The 20,822-nt window shown below is 35.4% G+C and overlaps 1 protein-coding gene across 1 annotated transcript in view; it reads left to right on the top strand.

Moving 5' to 3' along the window:
• The window catches only part of DPYD (dihydropyrimidine dehydrogenase), a 1,126,518-nt gene that overhangs the window by 336,191 nt on the left and 769,505 nt on the right, over window positions 1-20,822 (top strand). The window contains exon 5 of the mRNA XM_069063397.1: window positions 176-337. Within this exon, the coding sequence (XP_068919498.1) occupies window positions 176-337 (162 nt within the window). The remainder of the gene's footprint in view (window positions 1-175; window positions 338-20,822) is intronic.

Genomic DNA, 20,822 nt, shown 5'->3' with positions numbered 1-20,822 from the left:
GATTCATTAAAATGATCACTGTAAATATAGTAGCATACACTACAGAGACATTTTTACACCCCTAATGATCATCAAATCATATAGCTAATAAATTAAATATTTACATGTTTATATTTCCTATATCCTTACTTTTCTATTATGTAACAGCATTATTTATTTTATTTTGTATATGTAGAACTACTATGGAGCAGCTAAGAAGATCTTTTCAGATAATCCACTTGGTCTGACTTGTGGAATGGTGTGCCCAACTTCAGATCTTTGTGTAGGTGGATGCAATTTATATGCAGCAGAAGAGGGACCAATTAATATTGGTGGCTTGCAGCAGTTTGCTACAGAGGTATGTGAGCCATACAGATGGCCGTTTTTTTCTTTGAAATGCACAAAGATTTTTAAGTGATTATAACTCCTCTCTTTGCTTTGCTGAATTCTAAGATTTTCAATAGAGTGCCTGGAAGAAGTAGAAGTGTTTAATGTATAATATAAACAGTATCTTTATTACAGCTTGTTCAGCAATTTGGCTACAAAATGGAATTTCATAAAACCATATGTCAAATTAGTTATAATACCAGAAGCTTATTAAAATGCATTTGTGACTCAAACAGTTATATAAATTAGGGGCTCAGTGAAGCAGAAAATATGCATGACCTCTATCATTGGGAGGGGAAAAAATAACCCAACTGTTAAAGGGATAGCTTCCTGAAATGAATATGAGGGGGTCAGATTGAATGGATTAGGTGATTCTTTCCATTTCTAATCATTAGTGATTCTCTGACAAAAGGGAGTCAATGTATAACCCATAATTTATTGCATACCATCGTAGGGAGGGGGAAGGGGAAAGGAGGAAGGGAAAGAGAAAAATAATTTGGAACTCAGAATTTTAAATAAAAATGCTAAAAAAAATTTGAAAAAATTAGTATGGGGATATGCGAAAAAAGTGGTCAAGTCAAATTAACTATGTTTCGTTAATTATGCTTCAACCAGTCAAAATCAGAAGTTGTCATTTTTGCGCACTTCAGACTCTCTTTCCCTTCACTTTCTCCAAGAAGTTATAAGTATTTTGTAACTCAGCTTCAAGAATCTGTAAAAGTTTATATAACCGGGGCGGCCAGGTGGCTCAGCGAGTAAGAGCACCAGGCCCAGTGTCGGGATGACCTGGATCAAATCTGGGCTCAGATACTCAGCACCACACCCAGAAATAACTGGCCATGTAACCTTGAGCAAGTTACTTAACCCCGATTGCTTAAAAAAAAAAAAAAAGTTTATATGACCTGAGATAAAAAGAATACTTGGTTTTTAGAAAACCATTAGCCCCCATGTAGCCATATATTAGAGACTAGATCACTAATATTAGAATGCAAATCTGTTACAAAAGGAACAACATACTTTCATACAATTTGTGAGCAAACTAGAGGTTTTTGGAATCCTTCTTAGCCATTCTGATTATCAGGGACATCGGGATGTCTTCTTTGCAGGTTTTTCTGTGACACTTAACAAAAAGAGCTAAATGTGAGGTTTCATTAAGTTTGTTATTCTCATTTCAGCAGGGTTTTTGAAGGTTTAAACATGCTCACTTCCCTATCTTTTGGTGGAAATTTGACAGGAAATGTTTATCAACAATGTTTTTTAATATTATTTCTTTATTTTTATTTCTTTTTTTAAGCTAATCCTCACCTGCTCCACCTTATGTCTGATTTTCTTAGGGAATCATTCTGAACAGAGAAAGAGTGGTCCATTTCTTAGACTTAAGTGATCCTTCACCAATTTTAATATATCTTCAAGTCTAAGTCACATTTTACTGTTATTAATAAATCAGTACTCATCTTTGCTTGCTTCCTGACAGGTTTATTCTAAAGTAGCCCTATAGGGAGTGAGAAAAATGGAAACACTTTGGGAACTAGAGTACTTGCAATAAATCCATACCTTTAACTTCTTTATCTTCTTTTGTCTTTTTTCTTTTCCTTCCTTGTCTTTTCCTTTCTTTCCTTTCCTTTCCTTCCTTTCCTTTCCTTTCCTTCCTTCCTTCCTTCCTTCCTTCCTCCCTTCCTTCCTTTCTTCCTCCCTTCCTTCCTCCCTTCCTCCCTTCCTCCCTTCCTTCCTTCCTTCCTCATAGCTCTCTGTTCCTCTGTCTCTCCCTCCCTCTATCTCTGTCTGTCTGTGAGTATGTGTATCTCTCCCTGTATAAAAACTAAATTTAAAATAGTTTTAGACATACCAGATGATTTTAGGGAATGATCAGCATGCTTAGGGCTCGAAAGAGTCTTTACTTAATTCATAACATTCATTTACACTCCTCTCTAAATCCAGCATTCAGAGCAAATTCATTTTCATTCACTGCTTGATGTTACACTCCATGAAAAAGACATGCATCCAACATAGTACAAGATAAAATGAAGCTCAGTATAGAGGGATGAATTAACTCTTCTTCAAAGGAAGGAATATTCATTTAGTACCAGGTATGTGCCATTGTTCTAGGCTCAGGAAAATAATGATAAGACGTTGGGCCTCCACCTGGGTTGTTTCCATGTGTTTCAGAAAACAACAATAACAACAACAAAACTGCTATCCTAGAAAGAGTCTAAATGTGCGTAAAATAGTTTTCTTATCTAATAGGTCCAAGAAGCACTTAAAGCTGAGTTCAAGTGCCAAGTTCTAGCTAAGGTCTCTTCTTGTGCCCTCAGTTGGTCCTCCTAGACCTCTATTCCACCATTCTGCTCATTACTGTGTATTTACTTTTCCCTCCAATGGGAGCACCTAAATCATGTGGTTCTAGCACCATCTTCCTCATGCCTACAGAGAGGTCCCACGTTACAGTTATACAACAAGAGAGCAAAAATGTCTCACTTATCCACCAAGTGATTCTTTACCTGAATGACCAAGTCAAGGGCTTTTGTCAGTTTCTGTCTGGTACAGGACAGCCGCCATAAAAGGCTCCAGTATCTCTGCAGATGCCACTCAAATTGGACATGCCTAGATTGTTCCTCCAACCTTGAAGCCAGTGATTTGAGGTGTTGCTGAGTAATCTTGGGCATCTCTCCTTAAAATGGGTTGAAATAAACCCAGAAGATGAAGTGGAATGTGGCTTAGTATACTAAAATATCAGTTCTACTATCCATACTTATCTCATGAGGCCCTGTAATGGGAATGCAAATTTAAAGATCTTCCCTGCCCCTAGGCTAAAGTGCACCTGAAACTTGGGGGTGGGAGGCTTGTTTTACAGTAAATACTTTTTGATTGGCCAGTGGGTCAATAAGGTTGTTACATTCTCTGAGCCAGGAGAAGGCTATATAAGCCCTGATGTGAGGCTTTGTTTTGGGACTCACTTTGAGAAGTGTTCTGTGATTTGATCTGAATTCTGGGAAGCTGTTGCTGAGAGTCCCCCGGCTTTGAAAAACCCAGATGTGGAAACCCAGATGTTGACTGGGTATGGATGTAATGGTTGGACAGTTTGGAAATCTGTCTACTTGATCTGTTTCTGTCTTGATAATTCTGCCTGTATGCTTTGAAGTTCGGGGTGCTGACCTTTTTCCCCTGAACAAGGTAAACGATATATGTCTGACTGATTAAAGTAAGCTTGTTAACCCATTTTGAGTTGCTTTCCTTTAACAAATCAGATCCAAGAACCTGTGGTAGCTGCAAACCCTGAGGACACTTGGGGTGCTTGCTGCTACAGGCCCCAACCTGTACAGGATCCCCTCTCTCAGTTCTCAGTCCCCGGAATTCACAGACCTAGAGTCTTAGCATGCTGTGATAATATAATTTATTGTGTATTGAATAAAAAAGGAGGAATAAAGAGATCAAGGATCCCTTTACAAAGGCATTTGCCTCTACTTGTTTCCTATACTTCCTTGTGAGTGACTTCCTTCACTCACTTATTCATTCATTCAACAAATACTTGTTAAGCCCTTACTATGTGTATGTGTATCTCTATATCTCTTTATACAAAGCACTGTACCATCACTACCAACTACTGCCACCACCTCCACCACCACCAGCAACAACAGCAATAACAGTGGGCATTTATATAGTGCTTTAAGGTTGTGAATACTTTACAAAGATCTCATTTTATTCTTACAATGCTGGGAAGTGAAATTGAGGCAGAGTCAAGTGACCTATTTAGAGTCACAGCTGATAAGTGTATGAGGCTGTGTTTGAACTCAAGCATTTTTGACTCATGGTCCAGCACTCTAACCACTGAAATACCCAATTACCTTCAAAGGCAACTCTGCTGTGTTAGGGAATGGGGATAGAAAGAGAACAAGCTAACATTTTAGGAGGGCAGAATTAACATTACAGAAGGATTTAACTAATGTCTAAAAAAAGTCATTTTCAGGGGGATTCGCTAGCAAGGGAAGGGGTGAGGAGGGGATTAGGAAAGGGAATCCCAGATTTTTGGGGACTTGTGAACATACACATCCAAAATTTATTTAAAAGTATGTGCCCTCCAGCCTTGTCCTCAGGTTCTTTCCTGGATCCTCTTCTCCCTCTATGCTGTTTGACTTGATCATCTCATCAGATGCCCTAGATTTACTTATTATCTCATGCTGATAATTCTCAAATATACCTTTCCTTCCCTAATCTCTCCCCAACCTCTAATCTCAAATCTGCAACAGACATCTCATTATCCTGCACGTTGATTACAGCAATAACCTGCTAATGGGTCTGCCTTCCTCAAGTCTCTACCCACTCCAATCCATTCTCCATTCATTCACTAAAGCAATTTTCCTAAAATACACTCTGATACAACGCCAGTGGCTCCCTATTGCCTCAAAGAGTAGATACAAAATACTTTGTTTAGTATGCAAAGCCCTCCTACCTTTCCTGTCTTCTTATACCTTAGTCCCCAAAAAGTTTTCTTCAACCCAGTAACAGTGGACTTCTGGCTGTTACACTAACAAGATATTCTGCCTCTCAGCTTCAAGCATCTTCTCTTACTGTCCTTCATACCTGCAATGTTTTTCTTCCACTCCAACTACTAACCTCCCTGACTTCTTTTGAAGGTCAGATAAAATCCCACTTTCTTCAGGAAGCCTTCCTGAACCCCATTAAATTCCATTTTTTCTTATTTTAATAATTCCTGATTAATCTTGTACATAGTTTATATATAATTGTTGGCATGTTGTCTCCCCTATTAGATTATAAACTCATATTTCTTGACACTGCAGCTGCAGCTAATTTGGGTGAGCACAAAACAGAAATGGTCTTCTTGCATTCCAGCAAATGAGATTAAACAAGGTGGATCCCTGATTGCAGAATTACCATTTGTTAGTTATCATTAACTAGAATTTCCTAATTTTTCCTCTCCTCTATTTGGACATAGCCTATCTATCTATAATATATAATATTTTAATTTATATGTTCCCTGCCAATAAAAGCTTTTGAGTGCAGGAATTAGTAGTTTCATTTTTGCTTTTTATGTGACAGCACCTAGCATAATGCTTTGCTTACAGTAAATTCACCATTAATTCATTTTGATTGAATTTATAGAAGTCATACTGATTATAAGTGATAGCTATTAGTAATTGACTATTAGAAAACAATTTATATGGGATTTAACATTTATAAAGTATCTTATGTAAATTATATTGTGTCAACTTTACAACAACTCAGAGAGCTGGGTGCTATTATCATCTTCATTTTGCAAATGAAGAAACTGAAACGGGGTGGATAGGTGGATAGGTGGTGCAGTGAATAGAGCACCAGCCCTGGAAGCAGGAGGACCCAAGTTCAAATTTAGCCTCAGACACAGACACTAGCCATGTGACTTTGGGCAAGTCACTTAACTCCAATTGCCCTCCAAAAAAAAAAAGGGCAAAAAAACCCAAAACAAAATCTGAGACTGAATATAAAATGTTTAATGACTTGGCACAGCTAATAGGCATTTGAGTAAAGATTTGAACTCAGTTCTCCCTAACATTCTTTCTATCGTGGCATAGTTCCACTCATCCGATCTTGTGACATGTACACAGCAGTTGTTAAAATCCTGTTGAATGAATACAGAATATTGGTTCTTTTTGAAATGCTATTTATTTTATAGTTATGCCAATTTTGGCATTAAATGTGTAACCTCCACCAAATTATTCCACCATCCACAGCAAATGTCTACCTTTGGGACTCTTTGTGGAAAATCTCTTCTGCTAATTTTATAGGATGGCTAGTTAGGATTAATGAATTTCAGAATGCCCTTTCTGCCCTGGGTCAGATTTGGGAGTCACTTAAAATGGACTCATTCACAAAATATTAGGAGGCTGAGGGAGAAACTGTATTATGAATCACACTAAGTTTCAGTAAAGGTAAGCCTAAATTAGGAAAAAAAAAAAAAGAAACGCTCTTATTGTCTCTAGTCACAAAGCTGATATTAATAAAGTGGTGAAAGTATAACCCAATGCAAATTAAAAAATTAGCTAGACTAGAATGCTATAATTGATATTTGACATTCAAAGGAATATAAATCCATCTTGCAGCCAAATCAACTAAAAAGTAGGAAAGCTGAGGAAGAGAGTATGTGATTTTTTAAAATGGCATTACCTGGAGCATAGAAGTAAAAAAAAAAAAGGTCATAATGGTTATGTTATTTTATGTAAACTTCCCATTAAATATCTTTCCAATGAGATACTCCGTTGTTATTGAGAGTGGGGAAGAGGGAGAATTGCAAAAGAATAGGCATCTGTTCCACAGAAAAGGTAGGATGACATGGAATTGGCCATCAAGATTTTCTATCATTCCTTATTTTCACTGTGTATTTCCTAGTGAGTTTTCTAGTATTTCTCTGGGAGTCACTGTAATGACTGTGACTAGTCTTTTTTGCCCCAGGGATATATGGACTACAAGGGTGATTCCTCTGCCTCAATGGGAGAGAGATTTTCCCAGTTCAGTTAGTTGTAACAATATTACTTCAATAAAATAGCTTAGAAATAATAGTTCAGTGTAGGTTTTGTTATCTTGTTATCATCGTGAGTGTTTTTTTTAAGTTTTCTGCACAGATGCATACCTTGGAAAATATATTTTATAATGTGTTCAAGGTTTTCACTGAAATTTCAAAGTATTATAAGTGCATTATGTTTAGAAGACCAACTGGATCCATAGTCTCATTCAGGCTTTATGTATGAATTATTTGAAATGATGAATTGGCTCCATTTATATGTCAAAACTCATAAAGAAAGGTGTCTTTCTACAGATGCTGTACAGGTTGAGGAATTGCAATTTAATCAAAAGCCTAATTCTGTTTGCATGCCCACTGTGCTTCACTTCACTGAAGTTAACCATTGGATTTGATACTTAAAAGTCCAATTGAAAGCTAGGAATGATTAAGGAAAAGAGGACTGGTACAAATTTGCAAAATTACTGGAGTGTCTGAAAATTCCTAGGAAAACACTGAATTTTTAATCATTCTCTATACTCCCAGAATTCCATTATTTGTTTCTACATCTGATGAATAATGAATTGTGTCTTAATACTGGTATTTAAGCACACTATTCGTTTTCAATATACACAGTCTATTAGTTTAATGTATACCTCCACAGCATACATTTTAATGATTACTAAACATAAAATGTTCAGTATTGTAAATTTCTTGACACCACAGCTGCAGCTAATTTGCGTAAGCACAAAACAGAAATGGTCTTCTTGCATTCCAGCAAACGAGATTAAGCAAGGTGGATCCCTGATTGCAGAATTACCATTTGTGGTTTATCATTAACTAGAATTTCCTAATTTTTCCTTTCCTCTGTTTATACATAGCCTATCTTTTGTGCTACTGCTATAGCAGTAGATTCTCTGTAATAAAGCAAACTAGTTTTCGAATTTGATGAGTTCCTTAAAAAATGATAATGAAAAATTAAATCAACCAAAATGTTAAGCACTTAATGATCAGCCAAGGAGACAGGGCAAAGAATGTTGCACCCACAACCCAAGGACTTAGATCCAACCCCATCTCTGATATTTACAGACTTTTTTACCTTAGTCAAGTAACTTCATAGCTTTGGCTTTCAATTTCTTCATCAACTACATGAGGAAGTTGGATTATATAAAATGGCCTCAGATTGTTCCTTCTCATTTTACATCTATGAGGCTGCACTTATGAGGGGCATTTATTTGCCAGTATACTACAGGGGAAGAAATTTTCACTCAGGATAAAGCATCTATTAAGTAGTTACTACATTTTCTTTGAGTCTGGTTCTAAAGGACATTTTTTATCCATACCCTAGTTCAGATCATCCTTTTGTCTCACTTAAACTGCTATGTTAGATTCCCAATTGGCTTCCATGACTTTGATCTCTCCTCTCAACCCTACACATTACACATACAAATGAGCAAGAAAAATTCAAGAAAAATAGTCAGTCTCTGCTCTCAAGGAGCTCACTTTCTAATGGGGGTATGCCAATTTTTAAAGAGGTGTTCAAATATATGTATAATCTATAAATATGTACTTTGCACCTATTCTGTGTGAGATACTGTGCTGGACATGGGATATAACACCAAAAGAAAGGAGGCCTTGCCTTCAAGGGGCATTGTAACAGACGACACAATATATACAAGTGGATGCCCAAAATATACAAAGTAAATTGTGGCAGATACTAGCTGCTGGAGCAGGGGACTGTGGAAAGAGAGGACCTCTTCCTGCAGGACATAGAACTCCACTTGAATTTAGAGGAGGCTAAATATTCTAAGAATCAAAGGTGAGAAGAGAATAATTTCCAGGCATAGAGGCCAACCTGAACAAAGATTCAAGTATGGGTTATGGAATATATGATGAACATTAATTTGGACAAATTGGTTGGATCACAGAAATCATGAAGGGAATTAAATGTGAAATAAATCTGGAAAGGCAACTTGAAGCCAAGTGGTGAAGTGCTTTGCCTGCCAAACAATAAATTACATCTAATGTTCTAAGCTGTAGTGAGTTAATGAAGCTTCTTGATCAGGGGAGTGACAGGCTCAGACATATGATCCATAATTACCTATCACTTTGATTTCTGTGTGTAATATGTAGTGGGGAGGGGAGAGATCGAAGTCAAGGAAACCACTTAGGAATCTATTATATTAGGTTAAGTGAGAGATAATGATGATCTGAACTAGGGAGTGAATAAAAGAGGTGTTGTGAAGGCAGAGTCAAAGAAAATTGATTGAATGTAAGGTTGTAAGCATGAATGATTGAAAGGATGGTGATGCACTTATATCTCATATCTTATTACAATATATAATATAATGAATTATAAATATAATTGATGTTAATTATATATTCATATATATTAGAGTTATAAGTAAAGGAGTTCTAGTAGTTGTTTAAGTATAAAAAGAACTTTTTTCCAAAACAAATTTGGATCATCCTTATAGAAGAACATTTATTTTGTTTACCAGGTAAGGTTTCCCTATGGGAGTTTTTATTTTCAAACAACTTCAGCAATATTAAGTCACCATGAAAACATCTAAATTTGTATTCTAATGAACCCATACTCTTATCAAATTACCTCTATGGAATGGTTGAGTTAGAAGGGTTTTCAATGACTCAGTATTGCACCAGATTAATCAATTAGAATTTATTGGCCCCCTCAATGTACCAATAATGTGCTAAGCACTAGAGATGCAAAAAGAGGTCAGAGTCTCTGCCCTGAAGGAGCACACAAACTAATGGGAGGGACAACAAGCTAACAAATATGTATAAACAAGCTACCTATAGGAAAAATAGAAAATAAGTAAGAGAAGGAAAAACACTAGAATTAAAGAGAGGTTAGGAAATACTTCTGGTGGAAGATCGGAATTTATTTGGGACTTGAAGGAAGAAGGAAAAGGAAGTATGCAGAGATGGGAGGTGGAGTGTCTTGTTCCAGGAACAGCAAGGAGGTCCCATATCAAATAAAAGAGGCAGTTAAAAAAATATAGTGAAGAAAAGCTAATATGAATCATCTAAAATGAATAAAGTTTGGCATATAAGATACAACTGAGATTTTGTATTGTCTAAGGTAATAGAATACTAATTAGAATATAGGCTTACAAAAATCTCATTGTATTTTGTGTACATATTACAGATGGAGTAGCATAGTGAATAACGGGTCAGACACTCTTGGAATGAGGAAGACCTGAGTATAAATCCTGTTCCTAACCCATACTTCCTATGCAACCATGAGAAAGTCAATTTAAAGAGAACTCAATTTTCCAGGGAAGGGAATTTTCACTCAGGAAAACCCTTACATTGATGAAACCATAGATCAGATCTTCACTACATTAATTTATCAATGATATTGCATGTATTCTATGAATATATATATATATATATATATATATATGTGTGTGTGTGTGTGTGTGTGTGTGTGTGTGTGTTACACACATATATTTATCTTGCTTCTGTGTGTATGGCTTACTCTATACCATTGCTATTACATAAACTCCTCAAAGTCAGAAGCTGTATCTAATGATGTTTGGATCTCCCCACTGTCTAGCACAGTGCCGTAGAGATAGTGTATCTTTAATTGCTGGTTATTTGATAAATGTTTGGATGAACAATTTCCTGTATGTAAATAGATGTTTATAATAAGCATATTGTAGGTATTTAGAAAATAATAAATATAAATTAGTCAGCTATGAGTAGCATATATGTAACTGATCACAAACAAGTTTTACTTTTTTTTTCCTTTTTCTTCATGAAGAACTTACCTTAAGGTGGGTTTTTGGTTCTACAAGTGTTGAAAGTACAAAAGAAAAGAATAAGGGAGGAATGAAGAAATAATCATTAATTTTGATGTATAAAACCAATCAGATCTTAAGCAGGCTTTTTATGCAGATGCTGTGCTAAGCACTGGGGATATCAAAATGGAAATTACAAAACCAGACTCTCTCCTCACAAGAAATTTATAGATTATTGATGCACACATCATGGAAACATAAAGTATATCCAAGATATATACAAAACAAATACATGATCATTTGCAGTAGAGGCGGGGGAGGAGAAAGAAGAATAAATGCTAATTGATTAATTTGGTGTAATACTGAGTCATTGAAAACCAATATGGTTCAATCATTCCATGGAGGTCATTTGATAGAGTATGGATTCATTATACTATGAGTTTAGATGTTTTCATGGTGACTTAATATTGCTGAAGTTATATGAAAATCAAAACTCCCATAGGAAAACCTGATCTGGTAAACAAAAGTAATGTTCCTCTGTAAGGATGATTCTGATTTGTTTGGGGGAAAAGTTCTTTTTATACTTAAACATGCAATATATTCATGTAATACATGCTATATTTTGATAAATTAATGTGAGGAAGATCCAATTTATAGTTTCATTAATGATAGGGTCTTCCTGAGTGAAAAATTTCCTTCCCCGAAGTAAATCGGCAAATAAGTTCTCCTTAAATGACTTTTCCATGGTCACATAAAGGGGTGGCTAGGTGGTGCACTGAATAGAGCACTGGCCCTGGAGTCAGGAGCATCAGAGTTCAAATCTGGCCTCAGACACTTAACACAAACACTAGCCATGTGACCTTGGGCAAGTCGCTTAACCCCAATTGCCCTCCAAAAAGATCCCAAAAAACCAAACCAAACCATGGTCACATAAAAACTTGAAAGGCCAAGGTAAAAACGGGTGCATATAGACAAAGGTTCAGGGATTGAGCTTTGAAGGAAATGAATGATTCTAAGGGATGAACATGAGAACCCAGCCAATTAACCTGGTAGTATTCTTGGCATATAATTTATACCATCCAACTTATTGGAGTACTTTAAAAATTTTTAAATTTCAAGTCTATTGCCCTGTGTAATATCTACTTAGTAGTGATCTCAGAATACTCTGTTTGCTGACAAAATGGTAAACTGGCCTATAAGACTGCCTAGGTGATGTGCCTAATCCAAAACTAAGACAAATTGCTAGTATAATGAATCACAAATTGTATGTATCCTTATCATCTTTCCCAGGTCACTTAGAAATAGGATGCTTGTTAATGAATAATTGTAAGATTAATGATATTTGATAGTTGTCCCCTTGTTCTCATTTCCTATCATATTTGAAAAACAATTATCGTAATCAGTTGACATTTGAAACATTATCAAGGTCTTTTTTTAATGAACAATTTCTTAGCAGAAACAAATTTCATTTTCTTTTAGAAATAGACTGAAAAAATACCTCAAAAAACTACAATGGACAAGTTACAGAGTAATGGAATGTTATTCTTTACAATCCAAATGCAACTATAATTTGTTAAAGTTTGACTTCTTCCTTCTTTTCCTCTTAATGCCATTATTAATAAAAAGAAATTATGATTCAGCAGGATTTTCTTAAATATCTGTCATTCTTCCTCAAAAATCTTTAGAAATCTATTAAAACATGCTCAGTGCTGGCACAATGATTGATAATAAAACTGTAGGACAGGATGGATAGCTTAGAATGATTTTCATCATCATGTTTAAGTTTGTTTAAAGTGATATATTAATATCAAGGGTCCTCACATAATCAAACAGTACAGTTCTGGAATAGTAACTTAGAGATTTACTGAGATATGTTTCTCTTCTAGATTAAGATATTTTGTTATTTCTGATAGGTTTTTTTTCATAAACGTATAGGTTAATTTTAGAGAGCAAAACTGCTGATGAGATTTGGGAATTCTTCACTGGTTTGTATATTCACATTTTTATTGATTTTTGAAATAGTTATGCTAGCACTATATTTGCAGTGAAACATTTTTATTGTTTAGATCTCAGTTTGGTATAAATAAACAATCAATATTGGCTATATTTGAATTAGGGAAATTTGAATGTAAATTATAGGTATTATATAGATAGTCTTGGTTGATAATAATATATATTTAAATGTAATTACATGACAATGAAACAATTTGAAAATGGACATTCACATTTACAAATATTGAAGGAATTTAAGTTCTTTTCAGTAGATTGTTTTGCATTTTTTAGATAATGCATGATCAGCTTAACTTCTACTTCATGTAACTGTCAAAATGCGTTAGCAACAGAGTTCTATAGGTGATAACTGTATTTCTTAAGATACTAACACATCCCAAGATTCATAGAGAGAAAGGATATTTTAAAAGAAAGTCCAGTGATTTTGTAATCAAGAGACTTGGGATCCAAGTCCAGCTCTGACACTCTGTGATTCTAGTAAGGTATTTAGTCTCTCTCTGAATCCCAGTTTCTTTATTTGTAATATAATTGATGTAGCACAGTGAATACAGTGTTGAGCTTGGAGTCAGGATGACTTGAGTTCAAAACCAACCTCACAAAATTGCCAGCTACACAAGAAACCACTCAACGCATCTCAGGCTTAATTTCCTCATGTGTGAAATGGGTATAACAATAGCCCATCACTCACAAGATTGTTGTGAGGATCAAGTCATAAAACGTGGGTATAGCCCTTTGCAGACCTTATATATTATATAAACCCTGGCTATTATTATTATTATTTTATTGGTAAGGTTAGTTTACTTCTAACCTCACAGTATTATCATTCATCCAAAAGCACCTTGTGCAATAAAGCACTTCGCAAATGTCAATTATTATTTTATATCCTCATTTAGAAGTCAGAATTCTAATAATCACTATACTAATGATGGAACATATATAGGCCAAATGTTTTTTTTTCCTTCTTTCTCTTTCTCTGTGGCATAATGAATAGAATGTTGAACTTGTAAACAGAAAGACATAATACTAGACAAAACACTTATCAGTTGTCTTGACCTGGGAATGTCACTTAAGCTCTATGTACCTCAATTTCATCTTCTATAAAATGAGGAAATTGGACTCAATGACCTTTAAGATCCCTACCAGCTCTAAATTTATGTTCATATAGCCTATATACTAATCTTACCTTAAATACTTACTACATTTATGACCATTGACAACTCAACAATTTTTGACTTTGGTTTCCTACACTAGGAAATGGGGATAATTATGCCTATCAAACTCTTAATTAACAGGATTATTGTAAGATTCAGATCAGGTAATATGTAAAGTGTTTTGTAAACAAGAAATTGCAATTACTAATTATGATGATGTGATTGATTTATGGTTTTAATTTTGACGCTTCAGAAGTTTATGGAGTTTTTTCTACATTTTTGTCCTTTTACAAATCTGTGGTTTCTACTACAGAAAACTACTGTTTAGAAACTCCTCATGTTTTTCTTACATATTTAGATAGTTATTTGGGCTCTCAGCAGTTAATTTACTTGATGATGGTTATACAAGCATTTGTGTGAAAGGCAGGACATGAACCCAGGTTTAACTTATTCTAGGGAGTCAAGCCTTCTGTTAATTATCCCTTGTTGCCTCTCTATCTTAGCCTTATTTCTTGGCATCCAATGTATTTTAAAACAATAGCTACTTCCTAACTTTAATGCCTTTATTACCATATTTATTTTTATTTAATCATTCACCTTCAAATCAACCCTAATTGATGAATTCAGAGGAACAATGATATAAATACAAAAATTCAAACAGATAGATGAAAGTCACTTCTTCCACATACATCTTTAGTGATCTATGTGTGACTCTCTGAAACTAAGTTGTAGGGGAGATCCTGACCTTCATTGATCAAGAGAAATGTTCTAGACAGAAGAAATAATAGGCCAAGCCACTGTTCCTATCCTTATACTTAATTCCTATCCCAATCCATATTGCTATCACTATATTTCTCTCTATCCCTGTCCTTATTAATATCCTAATCCATATCCCCAATTAGATCCCTATCACTACTATATCCATATTCTTTGCAATATGATGTTATAATATTATTATTGAAGCTAACGTTGTTATACTTAGAAATAAAAGGCAAATTAATAGGTTAATGAAAATATCCATAGATTGGGATATAGCATATAGATGTATATCTCTAGTTATACTTATCTAGATATCTGATCCTTAAAGTATGTACTTTTCATCCATTTGTGTGAATTATACCTCTTCATGCTTTATTATTCTAGACAATTCACTTCTATTTTTACCTGTAAATTCTTAATAGTAGAAACACATAGGAAATATTGAATTGTGGTCTTTCCTCGTATTTTTAAGAAGGCTCCTTTTTGGGGCGGCCAGGTAGCACAGCGAGTAAGAGCACCGGCTCCAGTGTCAGACTGACCTGGAGATCGAATCCCGGGCTCAGACACTTAGCACCCACCCAGAAACACCTGGCCGTGTAACCTTGAGCAAGTTACTTAACTCCAATTGCTTAGGGGCGGCCAGGTGGCTCAGCAAGTAAGAGCACCGGCTCCAGTGTTGGGACGACCTGGATCAAATCCGGGCTCAGATACTCAGCACCACACCCAGAAATAATAACTGGCCATGTAACCTTGAGCAAGTTACTTAACCCTGATTGCTTAAAAAAAAAAAAAAAAAAGGCTCCTTTTAGTTTTGCCTCTGCTTTAAGTTTGAAAGGCAACTAGGTGGCATAGTTAGAATGTGAGACACTTGAGGACAGGGACTGTGATTTTCTTTTCTTTGTATTACCAGAAGAGCACAGTGTTGGGTACATGGTGAGTACTTCAAAACTAGTGTTGATTGATATTCTGTAGTTAGTCAGTCAACAATTATTTATTTAGTCCTTTCTGTTTGACAGATGATGTACTAGGTACTGATGATACAAAATAACAACAACAACCACAACCATAACAGCTCCTACCTATTTAGGGAAACAATATATCCACTAATAAGAATATAAAATAAATAAGAAGGTGCTGAAGAACTGTCTTTCAGGAGTATCATACAGTCGGTAATGGAAAGAATCATGATAACAGCGAGCAAATTACAACACAGAAATAACAAAGCACAGAGAAAAATGGTAAATAAAGAATGTCAGCAAAGGATTGTATTGCAGAAAGAGATGTGATGGTCACATGTTAGGAATGAAGGATGAATAGAATATGGCTTAGAGAAAAGCCTACAGCAACTTGAGTGAAACCCTGTGGCTATTTTCTGGAGTGTGTGGAATATATAGACACTTAGAGGATGGGCCAGTGTGAGGACTTAGGATCCATTGGAGTATTTGAGAGACTCTGTTTAATTCTTACAAAGCAATTTGTTTGGCTTATAGACACTGAACTTTTTCATTTCCAAAGAGTAATCAAATGACGCTGCATTTAATAAGGACTCTTTCTCTTTGATCTGCAAATTTTAAAAAATTAATTGAGGAAGGACATTACATAAAATTTTCTAGAAGTCATGCTACTTTAGGTTATTCAGACATATAGTTAATAATAGTTGCTCTGTTTTCAAGAATGCCAGTGACTAAACTGTGCTTCCATTAGTTCCTGTTTCCTTTCACTAGTTAATTATCAAAATGAAAGCTGTTTTATGAATTTTATATTATTTCTTTTGGTCTCCTTATTGGCAAAATGATTTTGGAACTGATAAGAATCATTTTCATTGCTTAGCTGAACTCATGCTAAAGCCTGGTCAAAACATATGTCTTTCTGAAGTTCGAATAACAAAAACAGATAATAATTAATATTTGGCTTTCACTTGGTGGGCATAAAATGTAAATTACTGAAATATTTTCCTGGTTGTGGGTTTCTTTTTCTCTATTTTGTTTGCTGTTGTTTTACAAGGATATACACACTTTAATATTGAGGAATCCCTAAATGCTGAATATCTCTTCTAGAGTTGCTAAAATGAGAATCTACCTACTTCAAACGGATTCACATTTGCATGAGGTCATTGTGACCTATAAGACCTATGTGACTATTGGTTCTCATATTCTTCATCTTTAAAGTAAAAAAAAATCTAGATCTCTGCTCATAGGATACAAAATCCCACTCCAGTTCCCTTACGTGCAATGAAAATGCCCCAGTGTTCTCAAAGCAGAAGCCATAGAAATACCTTTTCCTCTGTATTATTCTCTTCTCTTGAAAAAAACACTGTCTCCTGGTTTTCTTCCTATCTGTCTGAACGCCCATTTTCAGTATCCTTTTTTGGATCCCCTTCCAGATCATACTTTCTAACCATAGGTGTTCCCCAGGTTTTTTACTGGACCCTCTTCGCTTCTCCCTCTATAATACTTCATTTGGTGATCTCATCCACTCCCATGGATTTAATTTCCATTTCTATGTTGGTAATTCTCAAATCTGTCTATTCTGCCCCAGTCTCTCTGCTTATCCCCAATTTCACATCTCCAACTGTTTCTTAGACATCTCAAACCGGATGTCCAGTAGACATCTCAAACTATATGTCTAAAATGGAACTCATTATCTTTCCCTCTGAAATCGTCTCCTCTGCCATACCCTCCCACCTTCTCTGTTACTGCAGAGGGCAACACCATCCTCCCAGTTCCTCAGGCTCAGAACCCAAGTGTCATCCTAAACCTCTGGCTCCCGATATTAAATCTGTTACCCAAGATTGTCAATTTATCCTGTGCAAAGTCTCTTGACTATATTCCCTTTTCTCCTCCGACACTGTCACAACTCTAATACAGGCCCTCATTACCTAAAGCCTGGACAATCACAAAAGCCCATGGTTAGGACTGCCTGCCTTGATTCTCTTTCTACTCTAATCCATTTTACATTCAGTCACCAGAGTGATTTTTCTAAAGCACAAGTCCAGCCATCTCACCTTCCTACTCAGTAAATTCTAATGTTTTCCTGTCACCTCTAGAATCAAATGTAAAATCCTTTGCTTGGTATTCAGATCCCTTCATTATCTAGCCTGCTCTTCCTTTTCCAGTCTTATTAAGCCTCACTCCTCACATATACTTTTTCATCCAGTGACACTGGCCTTCTGGCTGTTCCACAAACAAGACCCTCCATTTCTCAACTCTAGGCATTTTCTCTCACAGTCCCCCATGCCTAGAATGCTCTCTCTACTAATCCCACCTAAAATCCCATTTTCTACAAGAAGCCTTTCCCAATCTCTCTTAATTCTAGCATTTTCCATCTTCTAATTATTGCCTATTTATTCTGCATGTAGTTTACTTTGCATGTATTTATTTGCATGTTGCCATTTCCTTTAGATGGTAAGTTTTTTTGATGCCAGTAACTTGCTTTGGCCTCTTTTGGTATCTCTAGCACTTAACACAGTGCCTATCCCAGAACAAGTGCTTAATAAATGATTATTGACAGATTGAGTGACTATAAGCTCTGGATGGAAAGTTTTTAAGTAAAATTACAGCAGCAGATGAGATCTCCATAAGCTGAAGTCAAACCTAACTATGTTTTACCATAAATTTGACTCTAGGGTGAGGAAACTTTAGATCACAACTCTAGGGTACCATCTATTAAAAACAGAGATAGTACAGTCTGCATGTATGGAAAGAGTGTATACATTGATAAAAATCCCACAACCTTCAAGAATTAAAGTATAAAATAAAGACAGTCTGTTTCTGATTCAACAATTATGTTGTGAAATTTTATGAAGGAAATAAATCCAAAATGAAATTCAAGTCTTTAAAGACATGTCCTTTAAGTCATTAGAAAAAAGAGTGATTGGGAGTCACAAAACATGTATGTAAGTTTTTCTATTTAAAAACATTCAGTATGAATGCACAACTTTAAGTAACTAATATAAAATCACAATAAAGGAGGACTCTAATTGGTTTATGATTTTTTCAGAATTAAAAATCAATAATTCATCTTGAAGTTAAGAATTATTATCTCCTGATTAAAAATGATACAATAGAAAACATGTCAATTAGTTGGTTAGTTGGATGCCCTACCATTCAATTGCTTACACTAATTTCTTAGGTGGTTAAGTTATTTGGTATATCATCTGATTTTTTTTGTTTTTAACATACCTAAATTGTTGTTAACATGTGTGGTGTTGCCATTGGGATTAACTGTAATGTATCTTATTGACTGTATGTGTAAACCAAATATCCCAGTTGATATAAATATTAAATATGTGGTTTAAAGTATTTGAGTTAATACCTGAATTCCAATATTCTTTCTTGGCTCTATTAATAAATTTATTGTATTATGTTGATTTGAACTGTTGAAATTTCATCTTAGAAAATGAAACAATGCACTCACGCAAAAAAGAACTTTTTATTCAGAAAAAGAACTGTACTTTTTAGAAGTGCTTAACAGCTAGAAAGGTGAATTTCCTTGCCATCAGTTTTAAGCTGTAGAAGAACAAACCTTGTATTCAAAGAAAACCTATTTTAAAATTATTTTCTAGATAATAAATGATGGCATCCTTAATCACTAGTTTTCTGAAACACTATATGCAACTAACTCACAAAATAAATTGAAACTGTGTAGCATATAGAATCCTGACTTATTTTCTATAATATCTTTCTAAATATACATCTTTAGAAACAAATTGGAGAGATGTTCTTCTTAATGTCTTTGATACTCTGCATGCCCGTGATCATTTATTATGGATGTATTTAGGATGCACTAAATTGTGAGAGTTTGTGAAATAGATGTATTTTGATAAGTGAGTTCTGGAGAAATTTTAAACTCTTGGAATGGAAAAGAGGTGATTGGAAAAGATGAAGAGGGTGACTTTAGAAAGTTGGGAGTAATGGCATCTGTAGCATAGGGGAATCACTTAGCTCCAGAAACAATTGAAATGGATGAATCTTCTCAAAGAGCTATTGCAGACATTGTTTATATATGTTTGAGCATGACTATATCTTTATGTGTGTATTAGGAAGGAGAATTTCACAGTAAGGATTTAAATTATACCCATTTTCCTGCTGTGGTAGTTTTATTCTAGGAAGGGGATTTAGTTAATCCCTTCTCAAATTTTCCAGGATCATGCTTTTGCCCCCATCACATTCCATCTTGTGTGTATTATATGTAGGTAAAGAGTTTTGAAAGTGCTATATAAATGCTAACTATTATTATAACAATATATTTCATCCTTATTATGTTAGATTTAGACCTCAAGGAGCCTTAGAATAATCTTTTGAGAGAGAAAGACAAGAGACAGACAGAGATAGAAAGAAACAGAGAAAGAGAGTGAGAGACACACACACAGAGACAGAGGCAGAGAATCAGAGAAATACAGAGAAGGGGAGAGGGAAGATGGAAAGACAGTGGGAGGATAAGTGAGAAATGGAAGAGGGAGAGACAGGAAGAGAGACGGAAGAGACAAAAGGGGAGGAGATTCCTTTTCAAGGGCTTATCTCAAAGTGGGATACTCTGAAAGGGAGCTTTTCTACCATTATATTTCATTTCATTTCATTGCTTTTCTGAACCTCTATTTAAATTACTTCAGCTGTTTAAAGACCCCAGAGGTGTCATTAGCTTGTTTGGTTAGCCAATCAACTCCTTTTTTTTATGACTCAAAGAGGTCTCATCTGATAAGAATTAAGCTTCTATACAATCTTGTTTAAATATTTTAAATTCCATCATCCTTGCCCTTTCACTAATTACATTAATTGAAATAAGGTGGGGGTGGAGAGTAGGGATGGAATCCTTTCCCTTACATCTAAACCATGATTTGCTCAGTCTTTTTCAGTTGTGTCTGACTCTTTGTGACCCCATTTTTTGGATTTTCTTGGCAAAGATACTGGAGTGGTTTGTCATTTCCTTCTCCCGTTCATTTTACAAGTGAGGAAGCTGAGTCCAATAGGGTGAAGTGACGTCCTCAGGGTCACACAGCTAGTAAGTGTCTCTGACTAGACTGGAATTCAGAAAGTTTTCCTGACTCTAGATCTGGTACTCTATCCCCTGCACCTTCTGACTGCCCATGATATCTAGCCCTATATCACCTTTCATGTATAATAGTAACCTTATAAATTGAGAGCTTAAGTGTTGTCTGTCTTAAGTGTCATCTCCAAAGGGCAGAAATTACTTTTACTCTCCCCCATCACCCCTTTCCTCCCTCCCTGCCACTCACTACCCCTCCCCTACAAACATTCCATGGAATATAGCACATTGCTGGGA

This window comes from Petaurus breviceps, unplaced genomic scaffold (genome assembly GCF_028583685.1).
Source record: "Petaurus breviceps papuanus isolate PSGF00001 unplaced genomic scaffold, PetGlider_PUasm1.0 90564, whole genome shotgun sequence".
Lineage (NCBI taxonomy): Eukaryota > Metazoa > Chordata > Mammalia > Diprotodontia > Petauridae > Petaurus > Petaurus breviceps.
This window is presented reverse-complemented; position numbering and strand designations above follow the sequence as displayed.